This window comes from Bidens hawaiensis, unplaced genomic scaffold (assembly GCF_021521415.1).
Source record: "Bidens hawaiensis isolate Kalapana, Puna unplaced genomic scaffold, B.hawaiensis_p1.1 tig00023388_1, whole genome shotgun sequence".
Lineage (NCBI taxonomy): Eukaryota > Viridiplantae > Streptophyta > Magnoliopsida > Asterales > Asteraceae > Bidens > Bidens hawaiensis.
In genome coordinates, this window is record NW_027493658.1 from 217,735 (window position 1) to 245,590 (window position 27,856).

Below are 27,856 nucleotides of genomic sequence, written 5' to 3' on the forward strand. Positions count from 1 at the left end.
TGGAACACTGGATGTTGACGTATCCAAAAGCAATGAAGGTGAGTACATGAGCATTATATGTTGTATTACACATATGCACTACCAATTTATGTAGATACAGTATTAAATTTGTCTTATACGTTTACGCATATAGCACATACGCATTAACGATTTGTCGAACGTTTTTGCGGATATGGTGTATTAAACATTAATGCGGACTTCATGTAGTGCGCATATGCATTGCTTACGCATTATTTGTATCGTTATTGTAATACGTATATGCATTACATGATTTAATGTGTATTGTACGTTTACGGGTATAACATATACGCACTACCGATGTGTTAGACATTTACGCGTATATGTGTGTATTAAATGTTGATGCAGATATCATGTATCGCGTGTATGCAATGGATATGTATTGTACGCATCATTATTGCAATACGTATACGCATTACGGTAAGAAATGCACATGCGTACTACTGTTGTATTTCACTTTTAAGCGAATTCATTGTATTACGTGTACGAAAATGCGTGTGTATTACGACATGTTAGATGTAGGCCATAATCATGTATGACATGTGTTTAGATATGTATACATATTTGCATTATTAGTGTATTAAACATACGTGTTACCTATGTTTTTAACAGGTAGAAAGAAAACTGACAAGGGAAAGAGAACAGTAACAGTATGAAGGACGTGGGTTACGGACTCGCTCGTCACCAAAACAGCTATTTTCATGCATCGAAGGGCTGTCAAGGACACAACGTGACGCCGTTCGAAGCATAGGGTTTGGGAAAATGCTACAATTTAAAGTAGACGATATACCGGCTGGGTTAGGGCATTTCGTAGTTGATAAGTTCAACGCGGCTAATATGGAGATTGATCTGGGTGCCAATAAGCTCAAAATAGACAACGACACAATCCACCAACTGCTCGGGATACCAAACAGCGGTATACAGTTATCGTCGACTGAGTGTACCAAGAAGTTTGTAGGAATACAAGAAACTTGGAAAAAGAGGTATCCGGGAACATATGTCACACCAACAGAGATAGCTGAAAAGATTGAAGATAACCGTGATGACGGTGGGATGATGTTCAAGCTTGACTTTTTGGCGATGTTCCTTAGCGCGATGGGTGATATTCAACAGACGGGGAAGTGCAAGCTTGAATTCATCCATCACATAAAAGAGGACACAAACATACGCGACATTGATTGGTGCTCCTTCATCGTCGATTCAATGAAAAAATGCAAGTCTGGTTGGAGAAGATGCGATCTGAAATCAATATTCACTGGCCCGTTGACGATACTCGTGGTACGAATTTCACTAAATAAATGACTGTAAATTTTCGTTAACATTATTAAATGTGCGTGTATCTAACGGTTGTAAAAAAATGACATTTAACCTATGTGGATAGAGTCGCATCTACCGTGTTTAATGTGGAACGTAGCATGAACCCGATAAAATTTTGGAGCAAGGCAAATCTGAAAAAAAAAAAAAGGAAAGGTTAGAAAAGAAACATGGAGGTTTTGGACAGGGTGAGATTAGGGACATGTATTTGGGCGTGGATGGAGACGAAAGCGAGGACGAAATAGAGACTAACACGTCTGCAAATCTGTATAGCCCGAATGATCTGACGGTACGAGTTACAACCATCACACGTGTATATATTTAGTATAATGGGACTATTAGCATTAATAACTTATGATGTGCTTTTTTATTAACAGTGACATGTGACCAAGCTTGACACGCTATTCGTATCTGCCATCAAAGACAAAAAAAAATAATCGAAGGAGCTCTGCGTGAAGCACATTTGGCTTTTCCAGAAATTAGCGAGATAAAGACCTTTGTTGACAGGTATAACAGTTTATACAAAGATGTTCTGAACGTTGAGGGTGGCAATGCAAACGTTGATGGTGAGAAGATTGAAGACGATGCTGAAGAGGAGGAGGGTGACAATACGAACGTTGATGGTGAGAAGATTGAAGACGATGCTGAAGAGGAGGGTGGTTTGAAGCTGGATGACGTGATAAGGAATATCAAAGCTAAAACAAAAGAAGTCGATTATGAAAAACCGAGTTTCAGTCTCGGTTTCAGCTCCCAAGAATCAGGTGGCATGGACAACGACACGAATGCTAATGAAATCATGGGTATAGTGTCGTGCCAACCGGTTGACATAGATCAAGTGATGAGTGATGAAGAAATGATGGTTTGTCGGTACCTAAGAGGACTGATAGAGTTTAAAAAGAATAAGAAAAGAAAGAGCACAAGGTTGAAATCTACGGAACTGTCGGAGAAGGAAGAAGACGGGATTGTTGATAAAACATTCAGGTAAAAATGTTTTATTAAATTTTTATACACGTATTATGTTTGTAATCACATATGATAACACAGTAGTGCGTGTATGTAGCAGTATGCACGTATATTAATGCATATACGTAACGCGCTAATATGGCAGCAGCGTGTATGTGTACGGTTCATGAAACATTATGTAAGTATTGATGTTTCATGCAAACACGTTATTAAGCTGGTGCATATATACACTTACTATATTAATGCGTATACGCATTAAAGTGCATATACGTACTGTTAATTATACACGCGTGAATATTACGAATATGTACTATATAAACATGTATATAGTATTAGTGTTTGTTATCAATTTAATATTACACAGAAAGGATATGTTTGACGCCGACTATGGTGTTTTCACGTGAGCTTATCTGTTGGAATCTCTGTTGTCGGGTAATCCGGTTCAGCGAAGCGTGGTTGACTGTTGGGTCACGGTTTTAAACTATCAAGAACAGTTTAGTAGACCGGGATAAATAAACCGTTTATTTTGTCGCGCGTCAACGATTGTAAGTTTACAGTATATATCGCCTTAAAATAATTTGAATAACACTTATATAAATTAATGTTGACGTGGCATTAATTAATCGTGCAAGATTGGATGGATGATTACCAAAAAGAAATCAACAAATGTAGAAAGAGTAGACGCGTTTCAAAAAAACATGTTGTCTGTGCTAAATAATGATAAAAGCAAGATGGGGTTAAGAGAGTACGATGCGGTGTTGTTTCCGATTTTTGAAAAAAAATCATTTTTATGTAATCGCGTTTGACATGAGGGAAACTGGTGTTTATATTTTCGACAACATGGCGAAGGCTGTGCATGGATTTGCAACCAGCACCGTTTATGCGGAAAAAAGCACCCCGTACAAAGTGGTAAGTCAAAGCACAAAATAAAAAATATTATTAGCGATGAATACAAGTAGGCAGTCGGTGATACACATGCGTAGTATGTTAACAAATTGAACGTGTAATACATTATAAATATATACTGTTGTCATACACGTTTGTTATAATGATTTTTTTTCGTTTACACAGATAGACATATTCAGCAGGTACCTGAAACTAGTTGGACACCCAAAGGCGAACGAGATTAGGCGTACATGGTCGCCAACAAGAGTGAAGTTGCCATGGAAAACGTCAAGCAACGTAACAGACTGTGTGGTATTCGCGATGCGTCACATGGAGTGTTATAAAGGAAAAGATCGTGTCGAATGCGACTTCAGCGCGGAAGAAGACAGAAAGTTAGAGCAGATCAGTATTCTCAGGATGAAGTACATTGCTCGCATACTGCTGTCGGGAGTAAACAATGTAAGGGATAGCATGTTAGCGGATACCAGAGGTTGGGAAAGCAAAAAACCAAAGCAGGTTGTGGTTAAAAAGGTTCGTTTTAAGGAGGGTTGATGGATAAGTGTTGACACTTGGTAGTTAATAATGTTTATTCTGTTTGTTTTGACATACTTATTTTGTTTGTTTTGACACGTGTAATTGAATTAGACGGTTGGATGGTATTGTTTTAAACATTTGTCTTGATTGTTTTGTTAGTTTTGATATTTGCAAGTGAATGGAACAGTTTAATGGTATGGATGCAAATGTGTGTGTTAGTTGAATGTGTGTAAAAATGCATAGGGAATGTTCGACATGTAAAACATAACAAGGATATATACAGGTACCAATGTGTGATGCACACGTGTAATATGAAAAAGGATAGATATAGACCAATGTGTGATGCACACACGTAACACGAAAACATAGTAAGGATAGTGTAGTGACCACACACTTATAGTTGTATTAAATAAGAGGTGCAAATAAAAAATAATGACAATGCCTATACGCATTATAATGCGTATACGCATTATAATGCGTATACGCATTATAATGCGTACACGCAACTTGATAATCGGTGTAACATCAAAAAAGCGTGGGTAAATGCGTATACGCAATACAGTATTTGGAACATATAATGTAAAAAACACAGGTATATAAAACATACAACACACAAATGATAATACACGGGTCAAAAAACATGTACAAACGATATATACCACGCAACTGCACCCGTCTAAAACGGTTTAAACGCAAGTATAAAAATCAAAATATTAATTTGTATTACACAAACATAAGTTTCACTGGGCTGTACCAGCAGTCATTTCAAATTTTCTTAAAAAGCATAATCGTCTAATACGAAAACATGAAACGCGCTTATTGAATATATAACAATGCAATGCGCGTATGTAACATAAAGTGCACAAAATAAAGCATGCATGTAATATAAAATGCATAAAATCAAGTAGAAGCAACACGTTTGGACCGTGTGGCATAACGGTTAACGGGACGGTCGGTGGTTGACTTGGCAACAGCAGCATCAGCTAAAACAGCAGCGGCGGCGGCGACGGCTTCTTTGGCAGCTTTGACATTTTCACAGTTACGGGAGTCATGATCAATCACATATTTGTTGCATTTGTGACACAGCCTTGGGTTTTTATTACAATTTTCCAGCAGTTTTTCAACTACGTCGACTTGACGTTTAGTACCCGACCCCTTATTTCTAATACCAGTCGGTGGCTTGATAGTCACATCAACCGTGTCAGGCTGTCCAACAAGCTCACTTATAATCGAACGTTTACTGTTACAAGGTGGCTCAGACGGGAACTATTTAAACACCTTGTCTTATATATCTTTAAGCTGGACAAGGAGGGAATTGAGGCAATCCGGTTTGTGTCTCAGCCGGTCAGCATATTCGGTTAATAATTCAAACATGTTGCGTCTAATAACGGATTCCTCGTCATCTTCAGCCGAATAATTGTTCGAGATGTCATGAACCCTGTCCGGAAGCACGTTTCTCATCCATCGAGCAGGCAGGTATTTGTTAGGTATCAATTCGACCTGGTTATACCGAAACATGCAAAAAGCATGTCTGCACATATATCCAACACGCGTGAACCCCATATACGAGCAAGAAACAGTTGTATCATGTGCATTAAAGTCGACCTACATATTTTAACCAACAAAAATATATATCATGAAAAATAAGGTGAATGCCGATGAATGTAAGCGTTAACATGTAAACATAAAAATAACAGAAAACATAAACAAACTTACCATATAATTGTTGACTACTTTGAATCTATTGTTGGTATGTGCAATGTTGAATTTTTTAATGCCGTCTAATTCTGAAGAACTTATAATATAACATTGCCTCATTCCTCTGCAAATTTCCTTTTGAACCTCAAGGAATATCTTGCGTGTATATATCTTGGACGCGTGTATTTCCAAAGGCGGTTTTTCGGGCATTTTTGGTGTCGTTGTACTAGTTTCAATGTCAAGCTCGAGTTGAGTTTTTCGTTGTCTATCAAGAGCAGTGCCAAAACACAATAGAAACTGCACAAGCGTGTTGGCATGACTGGTGTTGACCTTAAAAAGAGAATTGGAGCTTTCACATCTTGATGTGGTTTTCATAAGGCAACACCATTGTATTTCTCTGAAATAACAAGGGACCCATTGCTCCCTAAATGCATAAATCTCGGTAAGCCAATGATGATCACTCAAATTAAGGTCATCAATAAGCAATTTCCACTGTTCTTCAAACGTAGAAGGTGTTATAAACAAGTTCCACACCAGCTTATGTATGGAAACTCGCAAATCCGTATTTGCTAATAAGTCACCCGAAATCTGTTAAAAATTGTATGAGCGTTACACATGTGCATCATACATAACAAAAATAAAAAATTAAAACAAAAATTAAAATAATTGTACCTTTAATGGTATCTTCTTAACAATGTGCCACATACAAAGTCGGTGAATTGACTGGTCAAACACAACACGGACAACTTGTTTAACAGCGGCATCTTGATAGGTTAAAACGAGTTTGGGCTGTTTTTTATGTGTTTTAAGAAACTTGTCGAGTAACCACTTGTAGGACTCGATAGTTTCGTCATATATTAGACCAGCACCAAATGTCACACACTTTTTATGATGATCCATGCCAGTAAATGGTACAAATATCATGTCGTATCTATCATATAATTACAAAAAAAGAGAAAAAAATATGTTACACAAAATGCATATATAAAAACACGTATAAAAACACGTGGGTGGAATGTTGGTATCAAACAGGTGTGACGGTAGTACAATGTGCAGTTAAAAATGGTTAACATCATAAATATATACGTGTAATGCATTTGTGTATCGATCACTTACTTGTTGGTACTGTAGGTTGCATCAAAACCTAAAACCTCCCCGAATGCATCATAGTTGCATTTTGAAACATCGTCAGCCCAAAATATATACCGGAGTTCACTTCCAACAACTTTGTACTCAAACGAGAAATTTGGCAAGTTGACCGAACGAGACGTCATTGTGTCCACAATCATTTGCGCATCTCTGTCAGAAATAAAGAGGCGGACATCTCTAGTAGCATTTTGGAAATCAGTTTTAGTACCATTGACGTTGTGAGATCCACCCTTTAACGAACATTGCAAGTTATGCGCAATGTTTGGACCAATTTTGTTTAAACTTAGTTTGTGAATGAAATTGCGTTCAGAATACCCAATTTTTCGTCGTTTCTTTGTAAACTCCATAGCATTCAGTCCAATAAGCTCATGGGTATGAATATCAACAAAATCATATATCTTGAATCTCATGGTGTTTGGAACGGGTTTCAATCTTAGGCGGGCATTGCAACACACGGCCTTGGAGCTGCTGCGACGTGAGGTCGAAGCAGAGTTTGAGATAGATGAATCAAAATCTTGAAATTTCGGTTTGCCGGCTCGAGTACAAAGCATGTATTTGTGTGTTACCGAACCCTTGACTAGTTTAATAGTGCTTAAACGTATTGAAAACCCAGATTTGTCAGCATACGTGCTATACATATTGACAACATCGTCCCACGTTTCAAACTCCATGTCTTTGACAGGCACAAATTCGTCAGGCACGTTAGGTTTCCAGTATGTTGTTCAGTTTGGTGTATGGTAAACAATACTCGACACACGTCTTGTATAAGGTTGAATATATTGTCACAAATGCATAAAGATTATGGTAGGATCACATAACGTGCTCGTTAAGTATATAAGTGTGTTATGTTAAATGTAATATGCATCGTGTGATTGTAATAAACAATACATACATGCGGGACATATGACTTATTGGAAGTCATAATGCGTTGCATGTATGTGGTACACACGTATAATGTAGTGTTAACGTATAGGACGTAAACACTCGTAACACATATGTATCACACATGTCAAAAGCGTTATAATAAATACATTAACATTTAAGATGCGTTACGTGACTGTAACATAGGTCGCATAGTGTTAACATTTAGATATCACGACATGTAAGACAAAGTGTTAACAGGTATAGTACACATGTGTATTGCATAACATGGGGAAAAAGTCCTATAAGACGTATATGCAATATAAAACACATACGTAATATATATCATTTACGCATTGAATATTAGGTGTGTATGCAGATCCATAAAGTCAATATTTAAGTCAACATGTTACCTCGATGTTCAACACCAACATATTGCATATTATTATCGGTTTGGACACAATAGCTTGAAGCGCTATCGCCGGATGACACTGAATATTAAACACTTGATTGATTGACACGAGATTCTGATACAGAGTCGGTTATTTCAGCATAGTCATCACCGTTTGTTGCAATAACAAGTGTATTTGACATAGAATTGTTCAATTGAACCGATAATGCACCGTTAATTGCAACAATGCTTCCAGACGAGTCAATTTCTGATTAAACAAAAGCAAAACACGATTATAATTGAATCTAAAGTAGTAAAACGAATGTAACCTAACAATACCTTCGATCAACATGTTAGGAATAACGAGATGAACAGCGTGCGTGATCAATGGAGCTCGATTTCAATTAGATTAGGACGATTCAATTAATTGACATGAGCATCGATGGATTGAGATTGAACAGTGGATCGAGACATGGAAGGAGATATACTGATAAGGGAAGGAAGAATCGTGATAAGGGAAACAAGATTTGGGGGAAAATAGAGTTTGAGTTGTTTTACATATTTACCCCCTTAACTTAGTAGTTCTCTCCATAAAATGGAGTTCTCTCGTGATCCTCTCCCTATATATATAATATTAATTAATTAAAGTCAATTGAACCGGAACCTAAGCAAGAGTATCTTACTCGTTGCTAAACTCGTTTACAAATCACACCAAGGCGGTTGGCTTATTTACAAACCGAGTCGAAATCAAGTAAGCATTTTTGAGCATCAAGCGTTAGGTAACCCTAATCAATCATCATACCGCATTGATCAAGGTTGCAAAATGCATCCGCCCATCAACCAAATGGATTTTAAAAAAAGGTTTTAAAGTCCTTGTTTTATAAGCGTTTAGGGTTTAGTGGAATGATTGTTTTCTTTTCCCTCCCTTCTTCTTATTATTATACCATACCTTGAGCAGAGCAGAGAGAGTACGGCGGGCAGGTGTTGAAAGTAAACGTAGACGAAAACACTCCAATCAGTTGACATGGAACCTGTTGTGAGTCGTCCCCTGAAAAGACGTCGTCGGTATGTTAGCAAGGAAGATAGAAAACGAGCCAAACGCCGTAAGCAACAATCCCGGAAGATTCCAAGCGATACCCGCCATCACTTTCAACTCAAACTTGAAGAATTTCAGAAATCCAATACTCAAGGTAATAATACATTCATTCATTCATCTTTATTATTATTATTATTATTATTATTATTCGATTTCTTTCTTTCACAGAGTGCCCATTTCAAACCAGCACTCCCCTTACAAACTTTGAGCGTGCTGAGGTCCACAAGCTATGCAGACAAATGGGTCTGCATTCTAAAAGTTTCGGGTCAGTATTTGATTCGCCTGTTTACTACACTTTTTTATATCAATCAAAACCTAACCTTTAATTTCTCTTTTAGACATGGGTCTAACAGGCATCTTATACTTTATAAGAACAAGTCCATATGCAAGGCCATGACCAATACCATGACCATCACCAACACCAAGACCGCCTCAAAATATACAAAACCCAAATTGCCCGTCTCGTCCTTTATGTTTTCAGAAGACGGGAAAACGGTTTTAAACGACTTTTTCTATCGTTATCCACCTGGCGATCACGATGAGGCTGAAAAGATTGATGCCCCGTTTATTAAAAAGATTGATGGCTTACTGATGAGAAGTGATGATATTTTCTGTAAACCTGTGATGACTAAGGCTGAAGTTGCAGCAGAGCTTGAGTCCATTGTTGCCAAAATGCGATCCAACCCGACATTAAGAAAGGTTTTTTCTATGGCACTTGCATAACACTTTCTCTTTGGGCTTTGATTAACAACATGAAACCGATAGTGTATTCACTTTCCAGATTACCGAAGATAGGTTCAAACTTCCGATTGCGTCTTTTAAGGAATCACATCAACAATACGGTCCAATCAGGTTTCACAGTCTACTTTATGTAATCATGTATCATACATTGTGTTTATATTTTTGGATATAAAGATGAAAGTAATTTTGCTGCTTTTAATGTCTTACTCCAGTTAGTTTTCATATGCGGTGAAACTGGTTGTGGAAAGACAACACAGGTTGGCACCCTTTTAGCACATTTTGATCAACAAACTATTATTTTTTGAATACCTAATTTTTTAAAATTAATTTTGGTTCAGGTGCCTCAGTATTTGTTGGATTATATGTGGAGTAAAGGTGAAGCTTGTAAGATAGTCTGCACCCAACCACGGAGAATCTCTGCTATTTCGGGTAACCTTATAACACATCTACTACCTTAAGTTCCTCTATTTTTCTTTTTTTAGTTTTTATGTTTTTTTATTATAATGTTATGCTTTTTGTAGTTTCTGAAAGGATAGCTGTTGAAAGAGGTGAACCTATTGGACAGAGTGTTGGATACAAGGTATTTGTTGATTGCTGTTGCACATTAATTACCCCTTTTAGAATTTGTTGCTTTATATATATATATATATGAGAACTATTTTGAAATTGAGAACTTTGTGAATCATTTTGGACCACAAAAAACCCAAAAATAAAAAAAATCATAAAACAAAAAAAAAACGCAAAAATAAAAAAAGTAAAAAAACCAAAATTTTTATTTATCATCCCGGTTACATAAAAAAACGTCTTGGTTTTGCTAAATTATACATACATGTATAATATGTCTATATATACATACATGCTTTTTATTATAATTATACACATGTACAATTTAAGGTAAATGATAATGTACATATGTGTACATTACGTAACTAGAGATTAAATGAAATTATACACATGTGTATAATACAAAGTTGTTTTTTTTTAATATGAAACCGGAATAAAATATAAGAATTTTGGTTTTTTAGTGGTCCAAAATGGTTCTCAAAGTTCTCAATTTTTAAAGGGTTCTCTTAGGATCCTTACCCTATATATGATGAGTATCATTACAGAACTGTTAAAATTATTTAAGAACCTGAAGGAACCCTTAAAAACTTCCGTTTTTTATAAAAAAAGTTGTATGTTAATGTTATTTGAGTGTAGCTTTATCATTTTTTATATCTATATTTACGATTGCACTTTTGAAAATTAGTTTTTTTTGCATATCTATGTTTTGTTTTACACCTATGTAAATTTGTTAGTACATAAACTTTACACATATGTAAACTTGTGATTAATATATGTAATTGATAATTTTTATATAAAAAATGATAAAACTACTCTTTAAATAATGTTAATATCTAAAAAAAATTAAAAAAATGTTTGGTTGTTCAGAGTTCCTAAGAGTTCTTAACTTTTTTAAAGTTCTGTAATGATACTCATCCTATATATATATATTCTTACATATTTATTAATGATTGTTACACTTACTTTTTAATGTGAAAATTCCTAGATAAGGCTGGATAAGCATGGTGGAAGTCATTCATCTATTGTGTTTTGCACGGTTGGAGTCTTGTTGAGAGTTTTAGTAAATGCTGGAAAACAGAAGTCATCAAAGATGGCCAAAAATGCATTATCTGACATCACTCACATCATTGTGGTATCAGTCTAATTTCATTATTGATATATTATTTTTTCTTTATTGAGCATTTCAAGACTCTTGTTTTTTTATATGCGTGTATTTGCAGGATGAAATTCATGAAAGGGACCGATTCTCTGATTTTCTTTTAACAGTCATGAGGTGTCTTTTACTTTAAAAGCTTAACTTTATCTAAAGTCAACTCACAGTTATATACCCTTTTTCTAATTACATATTTCTTGCTGAGACGTTCTTCCGTTGTATCCTCATCTACGTGTGGTTAGTACGACTATCTTACATTGTTTTTTAGCATTTACTAAAAGTTGACCAGAGTTATATTTTGAAAGGTATTGATGAGTGCTACACTTGATGCTGAGCGGTTTTTTCAGTACTATGGTGGCTGTCCAATCCTACGTGTCCCGGGGTTCACTTATGATGTAAATTTGTTTTCTTTATCTTGAATTTAAGTATTTGGCTTCCAAGTTTCTAGTCTTAGTTTGTTGTATTCGTATATTTAGGTCAAAAAGTTCTATCTGGAGGACGTACTTATGCTTGTGAAGTCAGAGTCAACAAATGCTCGTCGTCTTGACGGCACTTCAAAAACAAACATTAACAAGAAACCCGAATTAACCGACGATTACAAGCGTGCCCTTGATGAGGCTATTAATATAGCCTGGTCGAGTGATGAGCTGGATTCGTTAATAGACATTGTTGCAATGGGTGAAGGATTAGGTGTGTGTGATTATCAGCATTCTGTGACAGGTGTCACACCATTAATGGTGTTTGCTAGAAAAGGAAAGATAAGTGATATCTGCATGCTTCTTTCCTTCGGTGCTAATTGTCATTTACAAGATAATGAAGGAAAGACCGCGCTGTCATGGGCCGAACAAGCGGATCAAAAAGAAGCTTCTGAGATATTACGAAAACATTTAGACACAACCACATTAGATCCAAAAGAGGAGAGTGTTTTACTTGATGCTTACCTCAAATATGTTAATCCTGAATTAGTTGATATTATTCTCATAGAACAACTATTGAGAAAAATATGCAGAGTCTCAAGTAGGGGCGATACTTGTCTTTTTACCAGGGTGGGATGAAATCAATAGATTACAAATTAAATTGAAATCTAGTATATTCTTCAATGATTCTAGCAAGTTTTTGATATTGGTTCTTCATTCTATGGTTCCGTCTATAGATCAGAAGAAAGTTTTTCAACGACCGCCTGCTTGTTGCAGGAAAATTGTTCTTTCAACAAATGTAGCAGAAACGTCTGTCACGATTGATGATGTTGTTTTTGTAATTGATAGTGGAAGAGTGAAAGAAAAAAGTTATGACCCTTTTAATCAAGTCACGGCTTTACAATCTTCTTGGATTTCAAAAGCAAATGCAAAGCAACGGGAAGGACGGGCAGGGCGGTGCCAACCTGGAATATGTTATCATTATTCGAAGGTTCGGGCAGCTTCACTTTTGGAGTTTTAAGTGCCCGAGATTAAGAGAACGCCTATAGAACAACTATGTTTGCAGGTAATAATCATCTGTAACATTTTCTATTGTTTATCATCAATAGTTTTAGTTTTTTGTTAGAGAAAGTTGGACAAATGGTTCCTGTGGTTTTATCAAAATTCCAAGTTTGGTCCCTAAATTTTAAATAATTGCAAGCTTAGTCCAAGCATTTTTGAGAGGGTTGCACGCTTAGTCCCCAACTCCCCATCATTAATCCCAAATGATATCATGTGCTATTCATGCGAGGGTAACTTGAAACCCTAATAAAACTGCCTTTCATGTAAGGTGAATTCTGTTTTATTAGAAACCCTAATAAAGTTGAAGTTTCGGTTTTAAACCTAAGGTGATGAAGAAGACACGTTTACTTTCACATGCATGGCACATGACATCACTTTTTCGTTAAAACTAACTGGAATTAACAATGGGAATTGAATGTGCAACAACCTCAAAATAATTTTTAAAAATCTTGGTATTATAACTGCAAATTGATCAAACTACGGGGACCATCTGTGCAATTTTTTATTTTTAATATAAACTTATTCGTTAATACTTTCATATAGGTGAAGAATCTAGACCCAAGTGGCAAAATAGAAGATTTTTTGAAAAAAACATTAGGTTTCACTAGCCATTCATAATGCAATTACTGCTCTTCAAGGTATTGGAGCCTTGTCACCGAATGAAGAACTCACCGAGCTCGGTGAGAAACTTGGTTCAATCCCGGTTCACCCTTTAACAAGCAAGATGCTTTTCTTTGCCATATCAATGAACTGCCTTGACCCGGCTTTGACTTTAGCTTGCGCAAATGACCTCAAAGACACTTTCACTTTCCCAATGATACCCAATGGTAAAAAGAAAGTAACTGCTGCTAAATCTGAGCTGGCATGAATATATGGTAGTCATGGTGATCAGTTTGCTATAATAGCAGCTTTTGAATGCTGGAGAAACGCCCAACAACGGGGTCTAGCAGCCCAGTTTTGTAATAAATATTTTGTGTCGCCTAATGTTATGAGGATGTTATCCAAAATGCGTCAGCAACTTCAACGTGAACTTCATGTGAGCGGGTTTATTCCAGGAAATGCATCTTGGTTAAATGAAAATTCTAAAAATAGTTGCATAATTAACGCAGTTCTTGTTGCGGGTTTATATCCTAGGGTGGGAAAGTTACTTCGATCTAAGCAAAGGTCGAGTGGTTACGCTATACAGAATGCTAGTATTGGGGAGGTCCGTTTGAGCGGTCAGTCGGTTAATTTTGGGTTTAATATTAAGAAGCGCAGTGATGGACCTTTGGTGGTTTATGATGAGGTAACACGCGGTGATGGGGGTTTGAGTATTAGGAATTGCAGTATTATTGCCCCACTCCCTTTGTTATTGCTAGCAACCGAATTCGCTGTTGCTCCTATTATGGTTAATGAAAGTGAAGATAACTTTATGTCTTATCCTGATGCTGCGGTCATAGTTACTGCTGACAGGTGGCTTTCATTCAAGTCAACGGCTCTTGATGCCGCTCAGATTTGTTGTTTGAGAGAAAAGTTGTCTGCAACAATTCTTTTTAAGGTACTGTATTTGTTTTTATTCACTTTTATTATAGTTTGAATTTAATTTATCAGATTTCTTGAAATTATCATATATTGTTCGGTTGCAGATTGCACATCCGGGAAAAAGACTTCCTAACGTACTCGCAGCCTCTGTAGATGCAATAGCTCGTGTGTTATCATGCGATGGCCTTGTTGGAATTAACGGACCGATTGAAAATTCTTGTTTGTTGACTTCAGCGGTAACACAAACTGATCCTGGTCGGCCGGAGGTGGTTGCAGGTTCAATTAACGGCTCAGAACAACATCATTGGCCTTCTGATGAAGTACCAGAAAGCCAAAATGACAATCAGGGCTCGGAGGTGAATGAAACTAATGCTCCAATGGGAGATTTTGTCAAAAGCGATATAGCTTGAAAATGAGTTTTTTTACTCGTGTTTTTGTTTTTTTCTTTGTAACGTTTAGCTCAATTCAGTCATTCCAATATTACTAATACATATCTTTTTAATATATACTATTCTATTTTTTATAACTACTTGTTATCTATATCTATTATTGTTGTTTTTTCTACCCCGTCTAGAGTTTTTGCGTAGAACTCTATGTTGCTTTTATATTGTTCATGCCATATAAGTTTTTGGAGCTGAGATTCTCTCTAAAAGTAGTCCTTTAGGAATTAGGACAGAGATAAAGTTTGTATACGTCTCATTCTTCTCATACCCTGATTATGACTGTGGGGTTTATTATGAAGCTCTCAAATGCATTAAGGAAAGTTGAAAGACACTTTGTCAAAAGAAAAGAGACTTGATGAAGTGTCAAAAAGTGTTTTAATAGGGTAAGAAGATGAAGTTGGCAAAGACATTAAGAAACTTTCATAGTGTTTTAAACGGCAATGAGTTTAGTTTTAATTTCACTAAAGGGCAAAGGTTCGATTCTTTTTGCGATATGCGTTACATATAGGCATAACATAAAACCTATAAAGCGCATTTTTTAATAGGTTTACAGCACTTGGTCACTGATTGTTGCCAAATTAGAACCGATTCGAACATGGAACACCTGTGCTGAATGTCAACATCAAACCCACCGTGTTTTTTTGATAAGTTGAGAACATTGTACACCACCACTTTGCATGTATTTTGATAAGTTGTGAACGTTGCTAAAGACATCCGGGGTGCTTGTATCCCCGTCATTATTCAGTTGTACAATAACCTTATAATTATAATATATCATGAAACAGTGACCATTTAACAACCTCAAATGCATCAATGCATTCATTATACATCATAATCAGAATATTTTAGAGGGTACAAAACTTAGGCAACAAGACAAAAATTGACCCAAATAATGGAATAATCAAAATTGGTCTGAAATTATATATCCGTTTAACTACCTCTCCTCTAACCTCACGTACCTATCCATGTTTTCTATAAAAGCAGACTCGCCCACTCTGTATGTTAGGATGGTTAAAATCACAGCTCATCGTGTTCGGTTGACTGCCCGTCTGTTTCCTCCTTTTTGGGGTCACTTTTGTCTTCATCATTTGAGGAACCGGAACTTTTTGGATCATCTGTCTGACTCTCGGTTTTGTTCTTCACAGTTGGTTTCTCAACTTTTGGTTTTGGCTTCGGGATTCTGTTTGTGATGGCAACCTGGTAAAAAGTGTAATAGTCACTTGTCAGCAAAACAAAAGAGAAAATCAAGATCAAGTAGCAAAACCGAAAATAGAAAAACTAATAAAACATGCCTTGTCTTGAAGATCGAGTAGCTTGTTGATAACTTCTTGAGAAGTATAAGCAGGAGTGCTCGATGCAGATAGCCTGTCGATATAATTTGATTTCAACTGCTTATAGTTTTAAAAAAGAAATATCTAAATATGGTATTAAACTTACTTCTTTTGCTCGTCTTCCTTATCATTTAACCACTTTTTGAAAGTTTCTGCCTCACGCAAAACCTGGAAATGAGCATGGAACAGAAAGTTAACTATTGTGTGGTCAATATTGATTAGAAATGGACCATAATAACCATGTTGGATAAGTGAAAGACATTCACCTGATCAATTTTCTCTTTTGAAATCCATGACTTTTTAGATTCCCATCCACTCACGATCTGTAAACATGGCATATTCATGGATTATGAATAGATGGCATAAGAATAAAGGACTTCTCAACTTGAAACAATCTAACAGGATCTTAATTTACCTCTTGAAGCTCACTGAAATACCGTTTAGCGGTTTGTGTTGCTTCTGGCCTTGCTGTAAGTTCCTTGTATCTATAGATAATTGAGAAAAATAAGTTTTGTGAAAGTACAATGCTTTGTTTTTTATAACAAAACCTATAATATAATTTGCACACCTGAAAAAAATAGGGTCGCCAATAGCTTTCAATTGATCCAAGCGTTCTTGAAAGTGAGTGGCAGAAGCATCTTCACCATCAGTATACAACCAGTCTTGCACCTGAAAGGATACATAATGATTACAGGTAACCAGTGAACATTATTTATGCATACAAATAGAGAGTAAGTGTGTGAGATAACCTCGTCAAGCTTTTCAATGAACAACTGGCGTTGCTCACTAGTAGAAACCTTTTGCAATTCTTCCAAATCATCAAGCTGCCAGAATCAAACATGAGAAACAGAAACCAATAGTCCAATACACATACAGATACGTATATGTTTTGTGACTATGTATGTGTGTATATAGGAAGTCAAACCTTTTCTTTGGTAGCATAGATGTAACCTTCCAGATCATTCTTCAACTCTGCGGTTCTCCTTCTTTCAGCATCCTTTGCATCTAATGCATCCAATCTAAGCTTACCTTCATAAAGCGAATCTTCTGAGAGAGGTTTTACAGATCCCACACTCTTTTCAGAGATCTGCAGCATTTGACAATATACCCGTCATAATCAATGCGATTGCTTCCAAATACAGTTGAATCTAGTAAGTTTCCAGGAATCAAACCTTTAAAGGAATTCTAAATGTCCGTTTCTTTAGCTTCTTTTCTGTACCAAGATCTACAGTATTTTGGTCATTTGCTGTGGAGTTTGTTGAGTTGGCAGTTGAATCATCTGTTTCTTCTGCTGAGTTGGCGGAATCGGCTTCAACTGTTGAGTTAACGGGAGCAGAAACATTAGCATTCTCCAAAGTCTGATTCTTTTTTGGGACTTCTACCCATTCAGAAATTTCGATGAGAGCATCTGCTCGATCTAAAGAAAATATGCCACTTCTACTAAGAGAGAAATGAAGATTTGCTTTCACAGGGGCAGAAAGATTGCGTGACATGTACCTAAAAAAATTAAAGTAATTAAAAAGATATGTACTAATATGAGATAATACGTGATTAGACTGATAAGTTTTGGTACTTACTTTTCACTAGCAGCAGCAAGACCAGAGACAGCATACTTTGCAAACGTGTGTGAAGTTACGCCAGGTGGCAAGAGATCTTCGTTCTCATACAAAAGTGAAACATCAAAATCCTTGTTGTGAATGATAGATCGGAACATCTGTGACACATTTAAAGATAAAAACTATCATCAACCATTGTTATAGAAACTGATAGAAATTGGCAGAACTATTGATGATATTTACCTTTATGGGTAACTTTTTCAACCGTGGCACAAGTAACTGTGTGGTGGTGTCATCTTTTACAAGTTCAGGACCTTCTAGATCCATCATGAATCCATACATAGAACCATCAATCATACCAAGCTTACGGTTCAATTTAATTCCATCACTCAGATTTGCAGCATGTAATGAAGCACCTAGAACTGTAGCCTCATCAGCATCTAGATGTCTGTCAACATCACTCCTCCCAAGAAATTCTTGAAGCTTAGCCTGTTAAAAAAGGATATATTAATAATCATAATGAGCGGAAATTATTGCAACTATAACAACATGAAGGGTTTTGTAAAGAAAATGGATTGAACAACAGGAACTGTAACAGCATATTAAACAGAAAAATCTACAACCATTGATATTATGTTTGATGATAGAATGACATAGAAGTAGCAAAATACCTGCAACTTTGGTACTCGGGTGCCACCTCCAATCAACTCAAAGGCATATATATCACCAACCTTCAAACCTGAGTGTTTAAGCAACTCTTTCACAGGGATAATAGATCTTTCCCACAGATCTTCACACAATTCTTCAAATTTCTGACGAGTTATTGTGCTCCTGGAAAAAAATGAAAGTGATGCATAAGAATCTATAATGTACTTCGAATCAGTTAGAACTTTCATAAATAATGACATAGCACAATGTCACATCCTATGCAGTGAATGCGGAAAAATATCGGATATCGGTCGGTAAAGGACCGATAGTTGAGATATCGGTTATCACGGTGAGATAGCAGTGGAATATCGGTAATTTTAATATCATGCAAAATTTATATATATAATAATTTGGGGCATTTACATATATCCCCTTCTTAAGTTGGTTTATTACATATTTACCCAACTCATAAACATCAATTACATATCTCCCCTCTTTAAACCACACAAATTACATATCTCCCCATTTCATTAAAATTTACTAATTAAATGACTATTGTACCCTTTTTCTTTTTTCATCTATTATTTTTTGTTTAATCTTCATCGTTATCTTCATCTCGCCGGAAAATACCTCCACCGGAAAATAGCCAATCACCCCAAGCTGCTTATCACCGCCCCCTCCCCTTCGCCAAAAATACGATTCATCAAATCTAGAAAAACGAGGATGGATCTGAAACACTGATTCAAGATGTATTTCCGATTCAAGAATTTCTACCGACCTCCGGTGACGGGGCAGTGCCGGTTTTTATAAAAGGGGCAATTACAATCTCCTGTGTGAGTATTACTTTCAATAACCTTTTTTTTCACAAAAATGGAAACAATAATATTACAAATTCCCTAAAAATCCAAACTGGATTTGAGTGGGATGAAATGGTTGAATCTTAAAATTGGTTTTGTGGGTTTTGAATCTGAACTGAATTGCAGAGTCTTGATGTCCTCTAATACAGAAGCATATGGAAGCAAACCTTTCAATAATCAATTCCGCCTCTTGTTTTCCTTTTCCAGTCAATCAAATAGTCGGATCTGCGTGCAATCGTTCGTCCACGTTTCCTTTGCTCAGTTTGTGACGAACAGGGACGATTCGCGGAGGCTTGGCATCGTTGATTAACTGAGCAATTTGTTGTTATAGATGCCATACATATGTTTATAAAAGAGATGGGTAACATGGTAATTTTACATTAAATGGGGATATATGTAATTAAAGATTTAAGGTTGGATATATATGTAATTCACCAAGTTAGTAGGGGGATATATGTAATTCCCCCTAATAATTTTAACACTAACAATTCAGTATACTCTCCTACCAGTCACAAATTAACCTTTTGCACCTTACAAAACACTAACATTAAACACTAAAATATGACAACTAAGACTAAAACTGATATCAGGAAAATCGGTGATATATCGGTCAAATATAAGTCAATGTTGCCTGATAATATCGGGACCGATATTTTCTACCAATATTTTACCAAGGGACCGATAACCCATATATTCCATAGGCCACATCACCATTTTTACATGCTATAGAAGGTTAATTGCATTACAATGACAAGAACGTGAAAGCAAGTTAAGATTTTGGTTTCAATTAAACCTTTTAATTGATTAAAATATACACAAATTTGGAAAATAAACTACCATCACAAGTTGGACAGAAGAACATGAAGGTGTAATCTAAGAAAACAAGAGAAAAACTTAAGATGTGTACCTAAAATCACGGTCATCAAGAAGTGATTCAACTGAAATTGGAGCTGCAGTATTTGCACTAAGAATTTCTTTTGTACGCTTAACTTGCTTCTTCAATTTGGCCATTGCCTTAGGAAACTGCCTGACATCAATCCCATTTCCAGCCTGTTTGTTGAACTCATCTGCAAAGTATTCTACTAACCGTAACTCCATATTTTGACCACCAAGCTCCGGGTCCCATCTAACATCTTTAACCTGCATCACACATATCATATCAAGCAAGATCATGACAGTCATGATACAACAAAGTACTGTTTTTTCATAAGGAAACATATAACTACTAGCAAGTAGGCCTAGGAACGAAGGCATTTTCGTGTTCGTTTATTTAACTTTTACCTAAACTTTTACCGAATGCGAACATCTAACCGAATAAACTTTTTGTTCATGTTCGTAAATTAAAAAAATGACCATGATCTTATTTGTCCGTTCAAAACCGAAAAAGAACAGTTCATGAACATACCTGAACAAAAACTTAAACAAACACGATATACATATATATTTAAACCAGCCCCTTTTATGTTCATATTTATATAAACATAACTACTTATATATACATTAAAATTTAAATGAACGAACATAAACGGACTTCATGAACATAAATGAACAAACAAGACATGTGTTCATGTTTGTTCGAGCATTAAGGGACCTCCCACTGAACAGTTCATGAAGGTTCGGTTCGTTTAGACTTTAGAGGCCTACTAGCAAGTAAAGGATTAGGCATCCAATTCTTCTTGTGATCTGTTCATGGTTGTCTTATATCTATTGCTAGTAAGTAGTAACTAATATAAGTTTAACATACTACAAGTCACCAATTAATAAACACCATTCAACATAAAGAAAGCGACACAAAGTATAAAAGATCATCACAGCAATGATGAACATTGGTACCTGAAACTGATTAACCAAAACAGTCTTGCCGTACTCCTTAGTATTATACGCCGAGAAGTAAACCAGAGCAGCATAAGTGCTAGCAGCTCCCATGTCATAAAAAACAACATGTCTCGAACCATTCGAGAAATCCTTATCGATCCCATACTGCAGCGCCGCACCCGAATGCTCGTTAATAAGCGAAAGCGCATTGACTCCCGCCAACTGCGCCGCCTGCAGCAACCCCTTCCTCTCCGCCTGTCCTAAATACGGAGGCACCGTAATCACGGCATCCTTCACCGGCATCTTACTATGAAACTCAGCTAATTTCAAAGCATAACCTAATATCATTCCAGTCAACTCCTCGGGCGAATACACAGTGACGTCATCGTCTATTTTAATCCCTATACCGCCTCTAGACTCATCCTCAACCACATTGAAGGGTAAATACAAGGCGTTTAAAAACTTAACGGCGTGAGTAAACGGCTTTCCGATTAGATCACGGACGTGAGAGTATACCTTATGCGGATACCGAGCCACAAGTCCGGCAGCTTCTTCGCCGATCAAACGATCGTTATCGTGAAACGCAACGAGTGCCGGTGATTTCCGTTTGGACATCTCGTTAATCGCGATTGATATCGGTGCCTGACCTGGCTTTAGGTTCACTACGGCGACTTTGATCCATTCGGAACCGAGATCAATGCTCGAAACGGCGGATTGTGATGGAATTGGAGTGAATAATAAGAGGAAGAAGGCGATTAAGCTTAATCTGAGACGCATTGTTAGATGTGATTTGAATCTGTGGTTGAGTTTAGGGTTTGTGGAGATGGTTCATGAAGGTTTTAACGTATCATTGAAGCAGAAGAAGAAGTCTAGAACCACAAGGACTCAAATTAGTTTTGGGTGACGTGTGAGGTTGACTCTACGTGGTCACTCGTAAGCTTACCAATAATAACAAGCCACGTCTGCGAAAAGTGCCACGTTAGAAATTGTTTCAATTCAATGTAATCAGGATTATGCCATAAATGATCGTAACAGAATCAAATATATTTTATTCTTAACATGAAAATTGTGAGAACCAATGTGCTTTTATTATTAGCTTTATTATTATAGGTGTTTGCTGTTATTTTTTATTCGTATTTGCTAATTTTCGATTATGAGACGTTATAACTATTTGCTGATTTATATTTTTTTGTTATTATTAGATGTTTTATTTTGTTGTTATAAGGGTTTGTTGGTATTTGTTTTTATTATTTTGTTCTTGATTTTTATTCTTTTGTTGTAATTTTCAGGTTCTTTTCTTTTTTATTATAAATTATTGTTTATGTAGATTGGTATTGTAGTTGATATTATTTCTTACGTTCTCATTTTTTTATAAATTGGTATTATTTTCCACGTTCTCATGTTAAGATTAAAATGTACATGAACCTTATTATTGATTTATTATTATTATTATTATTATTATTATTATTATTATTATTATTATTTCATTTGATCTATAATCTATCTATTTAACTATACTAATAATAAAAATAATAAAAGAAAATAATGAGGATGATGTGACAATCTCATATTTATTACTGGCTTAATCTCTTTTCTCATTCATCCTACCTATTCATGGGTTATGGAGCAAAACCATATTGACAAATGTGTTATAATTTCATTTCTAATTCTCTAATCTTTCATCTCATTCATCATAACTATCAATTGGTCATGGGTCAAAATAATTTTGCCAAATGGGTTATAATTTAATTTCTAATTTTCTAATTTCTCATCTTATTTATCCTACATATCCATGGATCATGGTACAAAACAATTTTGAGAAATGAGTTATAATTTATCTTCATGGGACAAAACAATTTTGAGAAATGGGTTATAATTTATCTTATAATTCTTTAATCTCATATCTCATTATCATAGTTATCCACGAGTAATTTGTCAAAACAATTTTTGCAAATGTTGTATATAAGAAAAATCGAATTTGTAAATTCGAGATTCTATACTTCTTATTGTTTGTACTATATATTTTATCTTCTTTTTATCTATAATTTTGTTCATTCTTTCAGATAATGGATCTTTTTATGTTTATTATTTTACAAATCCCGTGTATTACACGGGTTCAAAAGCTAGTAATATATATAAACGAAACCATAAAAATCCTATGTGTCGCGATGTGGTCGTTCCCCCTTTTATGAAAGCCACCAGATTACTTGATTTTAAATAGAGGCTTCTCATGTATTTGACCTGAATTCACGGGTATTGGTCTTACCAAACCCAGACAGTCTTTAAACGGGTTATAACATCTCATTAAATTAAAATTTAATCTCACTAAATATTTGATATGAAAATCTTATAAAAAGGGATATAATAAAAATTAATATTTAATTTTTTTAAAAGATATGATTTATAATTAAGAAACAATTTTATATAAAAAAAAAAGAAGCGGGTCATGGGTTTTATCAAACTCATATAACTTTTAAACCGGGTTATAACATCTTATTTATTTGTGAAACAATTTTTATAATCAAAACCTAAGTATATAATTATAAACTTTCTTACAATATAAAAAATTAAAATCAAATATATATATATATATATATATATTAGAAACGAGTAAAATTAAATAACCACGTAATACGAACGGAAACTTTAATATCCTACGTGTCGCGCTCTGATCACTCCTCGCCCCTTCTCAAGCCATCAAATTGCTTCATTTGTAAATGAAGTATTTTTATGCGTTTGAACCGCTTTGACGAGTATGAGGCTTCTAATGAAACCCGGATAGCCCACGGGTCATAACAACTCATCTTAACATCTTCCTCTTTCCTCTGCCTGCGAGACCTTGCTCACACCCACCTAATCGCTGGTGTGGATTGAAACAAAGAGAAGACTGAGCGAAGGTCATGGTGGATTGAAAGTCTTTCTCTATCTTCACAATTGCAAAACCTTACATTTCAATGACGATTCCATGGTGCGATTTCATCGCTTCAGTAACACATTAATTGCGCACTATTTTTGAATCTTTTTTTTTGTAGGCGTCTTTTTCTTATTATGCTAATTTCAAATCGAATTCAATAAGTGAGTTGTACCATTGCCCATATTCAATATGTATACCTAAAATTGATTGGCTTTTGTTCTATATTTAAGATCGACCTTTGTTAACTATTAAAGATTCATAATACTTTACTAATTATGTTTTTTTGTTAACTTTTTTAAAGTTTTATGATATATATTATTATTATTGTATCAATTTCAAAAGGTTATTTCCGTTAGCGTTATGATTAGGGCTATTTTTGTTATGCCTTTGTTAGTTATTGAAGATCATTTGAGGTTTATGATCCCGATAACAAAATCATGACTAGATAAGTTGCTGGAACTTTACACCCTTCTAAATCATGTACATTTATTATTATAATTTTGTATATGATTGGAGCGGTTTGTTACAGTGGAACTCTAATTGATCTAAAAGAAAGCCATCATTGTTATTCATGGATGTTAAAAGATCTAATTGCTACAAGTACTATGTTTTACAACTATTAATCTTTGTTTCTATAGGTTTGACCACATTCAGATTCGTCTTGATTTTATGTTAGATGTTTTACTGATAAACTCCAAAATTGTGATCTACAAAATTATGTTTAATTTTAATAAGAGGCTTCAAGCTGAAGCGAATTAGGTTTTGTTTACATTCAAAGTTAAAGTATCAGATTATTGAATATGATGGCTTTAATTGTGACATTCGTCAAATTTGAGTCTCGATTTATATTCGTTTTGTAAACTTTCATATTGTAAACCCGACTAAATAATTTTAGAACCTTATTTAATTATTGTATAATATTATTATATACCTCGACCATAAATAAATCGATGTTTGTCATATTATAGTGTCGTTAAGAAAAACATAAGGGGTTCAAACTGATTTTCGTAACTCGTTATATGTAAGGCCCCGTTACCGGTAGCCCTACTTTGGTGTGATAACATAAAACAACTTATTTAAAACATCATTTCTTTCCTCTTCAGATGCCAGCCATTCAATTCATGCCATGTGCCGTCCTCAAGCTAACTCTTTCATCTACTCACCTGCGTGCATACTAAAAGTCAGCTACGCTGAGTGAGTTCAAGTTAATCAAGCAACTTATCATACAACTACTACATACATCATATACGTATCCGAAGACACATAATCCCCTGTCTAACGTGCTGCTGCTTAACCACCTAATTACCCCTACAACTCAGCCTCTTAATTACCCCTACAGCTTAGCCACCTGTGCCACTTAATGCCACTTTAATAACGCATATCGTTATGCCACTTTGCCACTTTAATAACGAAGACAAGCATAGGCTTACCCTACCATGTACTATCGTCATGCCACTAACACTCTCACTAGACCCTTGCCACTTCTATCACACCCTACTTCTACTTGTCCACAACACACTTTATATCATCACGTCAATCATATAATAATCAAGTTACATCACAACATTTGTATACACACTAATAACCACTTGGGGATCATTCCCGAATGACGGTTCGCGCAATATCCGAAGATCGTTCGCACACCGACTAACCTTCTCTGTCTACCCGTGCAATATCCGAAGATCGTTCACGCACCAACAGATATCCATTCATAACATACATAAATATATCACATCAAACCTTATAGCATACACTTACCACTTAAGGTAAGTGTATTCACACTTCACATCGAGTATGCACACAGCCCCGAAAACATAACAAGGAAATGGGGCTAGAAACTCACCTGAACTTGGTTACTTCTTCTGCTACTGGTTATTCCTTCTCGAGCTGTGCGCGTCTAACTGTTTAATAATTGAATATCAAATACTACTCTAGCCATTCTCATTACTACTTAATTAGTCTTACACGTCTAAGCCGGTTTTACTTCATTGAATCATTACCCGGTTAGTTAATCGTTACTCGTTAATCTTTTAAAGGCGTATTTCATAAATTATCAAAGTCCAAGGGCTACTATGCAATTATCTCATTCCTTCTAAGTACAGTGACCATTCTGTCATTATGCTAAACTTCTAGTTTAATTATAACCCTCAACGGACGAGGGGCGGCAGCCCCTAGCAGGGTCCAAGGGGCAGAGCCCCTGGCTGGGGTCAAAATTTATTTTCATTAACTGTCTTAACACATTTTCCATTAAGATATTAAATTATTATTTTATTCACCATCACATTTTCCATAACGAATTAGGTGTAATTCGTTATCAGATCACACTCTAATTCGCTATCCAGATCACATTCTGATTCGTTATCCTTCCTTAGTTGATTCGTTAATCTAGTTCGTCATATTCCATAACGAATTGGACCTTGTTAACGAACTGGTCCTTTAACGAACCGAACCTTAACGAACTGAACTCTTAACGAACTGAACCCTTAGCGAACTGGGGGTTCATTCGTCATCCTTGACTTAACGAATTGACATAACGAATTAAGGCTAATTCGTTATCTTCCCCTAACGAACTAGCATAACGAACTAAGGCTAGTTCGTCTCCCTTCCGCTAACGAATTAGGTTTAGGTCAGAGAATGTCAGAACATTCTCTTACATTTACCTTATCCTCGTACCAGCCAACTCCGGCGCCGCCTTTCTGGCACCGCCTTCGCCGGAAAACTGTGCGGTGGTCGAAAAATGTATTCCAGCACCATTTTCACCGTTTATCGTCCCGTTCGATCCATATATGAGCTAGGGTGACCCCTAAGGTCATCTTAGGTTCGGTTTATACCCGATTCCACCCGGATCTCGTGACTTCAATGGTTTAACGGTGTCGGTTCATCGTTTCGCAACTAGATTTAACGGTTTTGGACCTCTACAATATCAAACTATCATTACCTTGGGTCGGAAATCGGTTCTCCTTCTTCTTCTTCTTGGTTTCGGCTTAGAGAGAGAGAGTATGATGAGAGAGAGCTAAGTGTGTGTTTTGGTGGTGTATGGAGTATGAGAAATGAATGATAATTGGGTAATTAAGGCTTTTATAATTATGAATCATGGGCTTAAGCCCATGGTCTCATCCTTCTTTTCTTCATGACCCAAGTCCATAACCCATATCCATTAACCAACACTAGCCCGACCCATACTAACTCCTACTCTATTTCATTATTTCTCCGCTAACCCGAGTAAACATTCTCACCAATAATAATTAATATAGTTAATATTATTTCCTGGAAATATCGGGATGTTACAAGTCTTCCCCCCTTAAAGAGGTTTCGTTCCCGAAACCTAACTTATTCCTCGTAAAAGGAACACTTCTTATATTCGCACACTTTATTGGATCGCCTTTGCTTTCTGGGTTATCCTTCTTACTCCTGACTTGTAGTCATCGAGCGGTGATTGTAAGGCCTCGAACCCGGTAGCCCTAGTTTAGCGTTGGATTTACTCATAAACACAGTTCTACAAATAAGAGTTTATTAAAACTTTCGCGGAAATGTTAACTTAAATCATTCATTACAAAACATTAAATCCTTTCTTTAAAACCATGATAATAAACATCATATTTAAAACACCATTTCTTTCATCTTCAGATGCCAGCCGCTCAATCCATGCCATGTGCCAACCTCATGCTAGCTCTTTAATCATATTCACCTGCGTGCATACTAAAAGTCAGCTACGTTGAGTGAGTTCTAGTTAATCAGGCGACATACAATACATACACATATCTTACATACATACATATATGGCTATTGCCCATGCTATATATATATATATCCCATAGAAGGACGCTCTGTATAAATTCTCCATAGAAGGAACATCCTATATATTTCCATAGAAGAAACACTATGCTTTCCTTTAAAGGAACACTGTACTTTCCATTAAAGGAACA

The 27,856-nt window shown here is 35.8% G+C and overlaps 2 protein-coding genes and 1 pseudogene across 3 annotated transcripts; 1 reads left to right on the forward strand and 2 right to left on the reverse strand.

The window, feature by feature from the left end:
- Positions 1–4,614: 4,614 nt before the first annotated feature.
- LOC143567318 (protein FAR1-RELATED SEQUENCE 5-like) lies at positions 4,615–6,336 on the reverse strand. The gene is made up of 4 exons (XM_077053767.1): positions 6,085–6,336; positions 5,431–6,000; positions 5,020–5,319; positions 4,615–4,920 (listed from the first exon to the last, which is right to left on the reverse strand). The coding sequence occupies exons 1-4, from the start codon at positions 6,334–6,336 to the stop codon at positions 4,615–4,617; spliced, it is 1,428 nt and encodes a 475-aa protein (XP_076909882.1).
- A 2,481-nt stretch (positions 6,337–8,817) lies between these two features.
- On the forward strand, positions 8,818–14,859 carry LOC143567312 (DExH-box ATP-dependent RNA helicase DExH6-like; annotated as a pseudogene). The gene is made up of 14 exons (XR_013141392.1): positions 8,818–9,003; positions 9,078–9,174; positions 9,248–9,608; positions 9,691–9,761; positions 9,863–9,907; positions 9,989–10,079; positions 10,172–10,230; positions 11,200–11,346; positions 11,435–11,489; positions 11,573–11,604; positions 11,673–11,762; positions 11,844–12,849; positions 13,389–14,382; positions 14,471–14,859. The product of XR_013141392.1 is annotated as a DExH-box ATP-dependent RNA helicase DExH6-like (transcript).
- Positions 14,860–15,605: 746 nt separating this feature from the next.
- On the reverse strand, positions 15,606–21,793 carry LOC143567313 (heat shock 70 kDa protein 17-like). Its single transcript, XM_077053762.1, has 14 exons — positions 21,035–21,793; positions 20,109–20,341; positions 18,368–18,527; positions 17,940–18,185; positions 17,718–17,854; positions 17,313–17,637; positions 17,066–17,227; positions 16,890–16,964; positions 16,709–16,809; positions 16,556–16,625; positions 16,407–16,463; positions 16,247–16,308; positions 16,102–16,174; positions 15,606–16,006 (listed from the first exon to the last, which is right to left on the reverse strand). Exons 1-14 carry the CDS (start codon positions 21,791–21,793, stop codon positions 15,827–15,829), a joined length of 2,640 nt encoding a protein of 879 aa, XP_076909877.1. The 3' UTR covers positions 15,606–15,826.
- Positions 21,794–27,856: the final 6,063 nt, after the last annotated feature.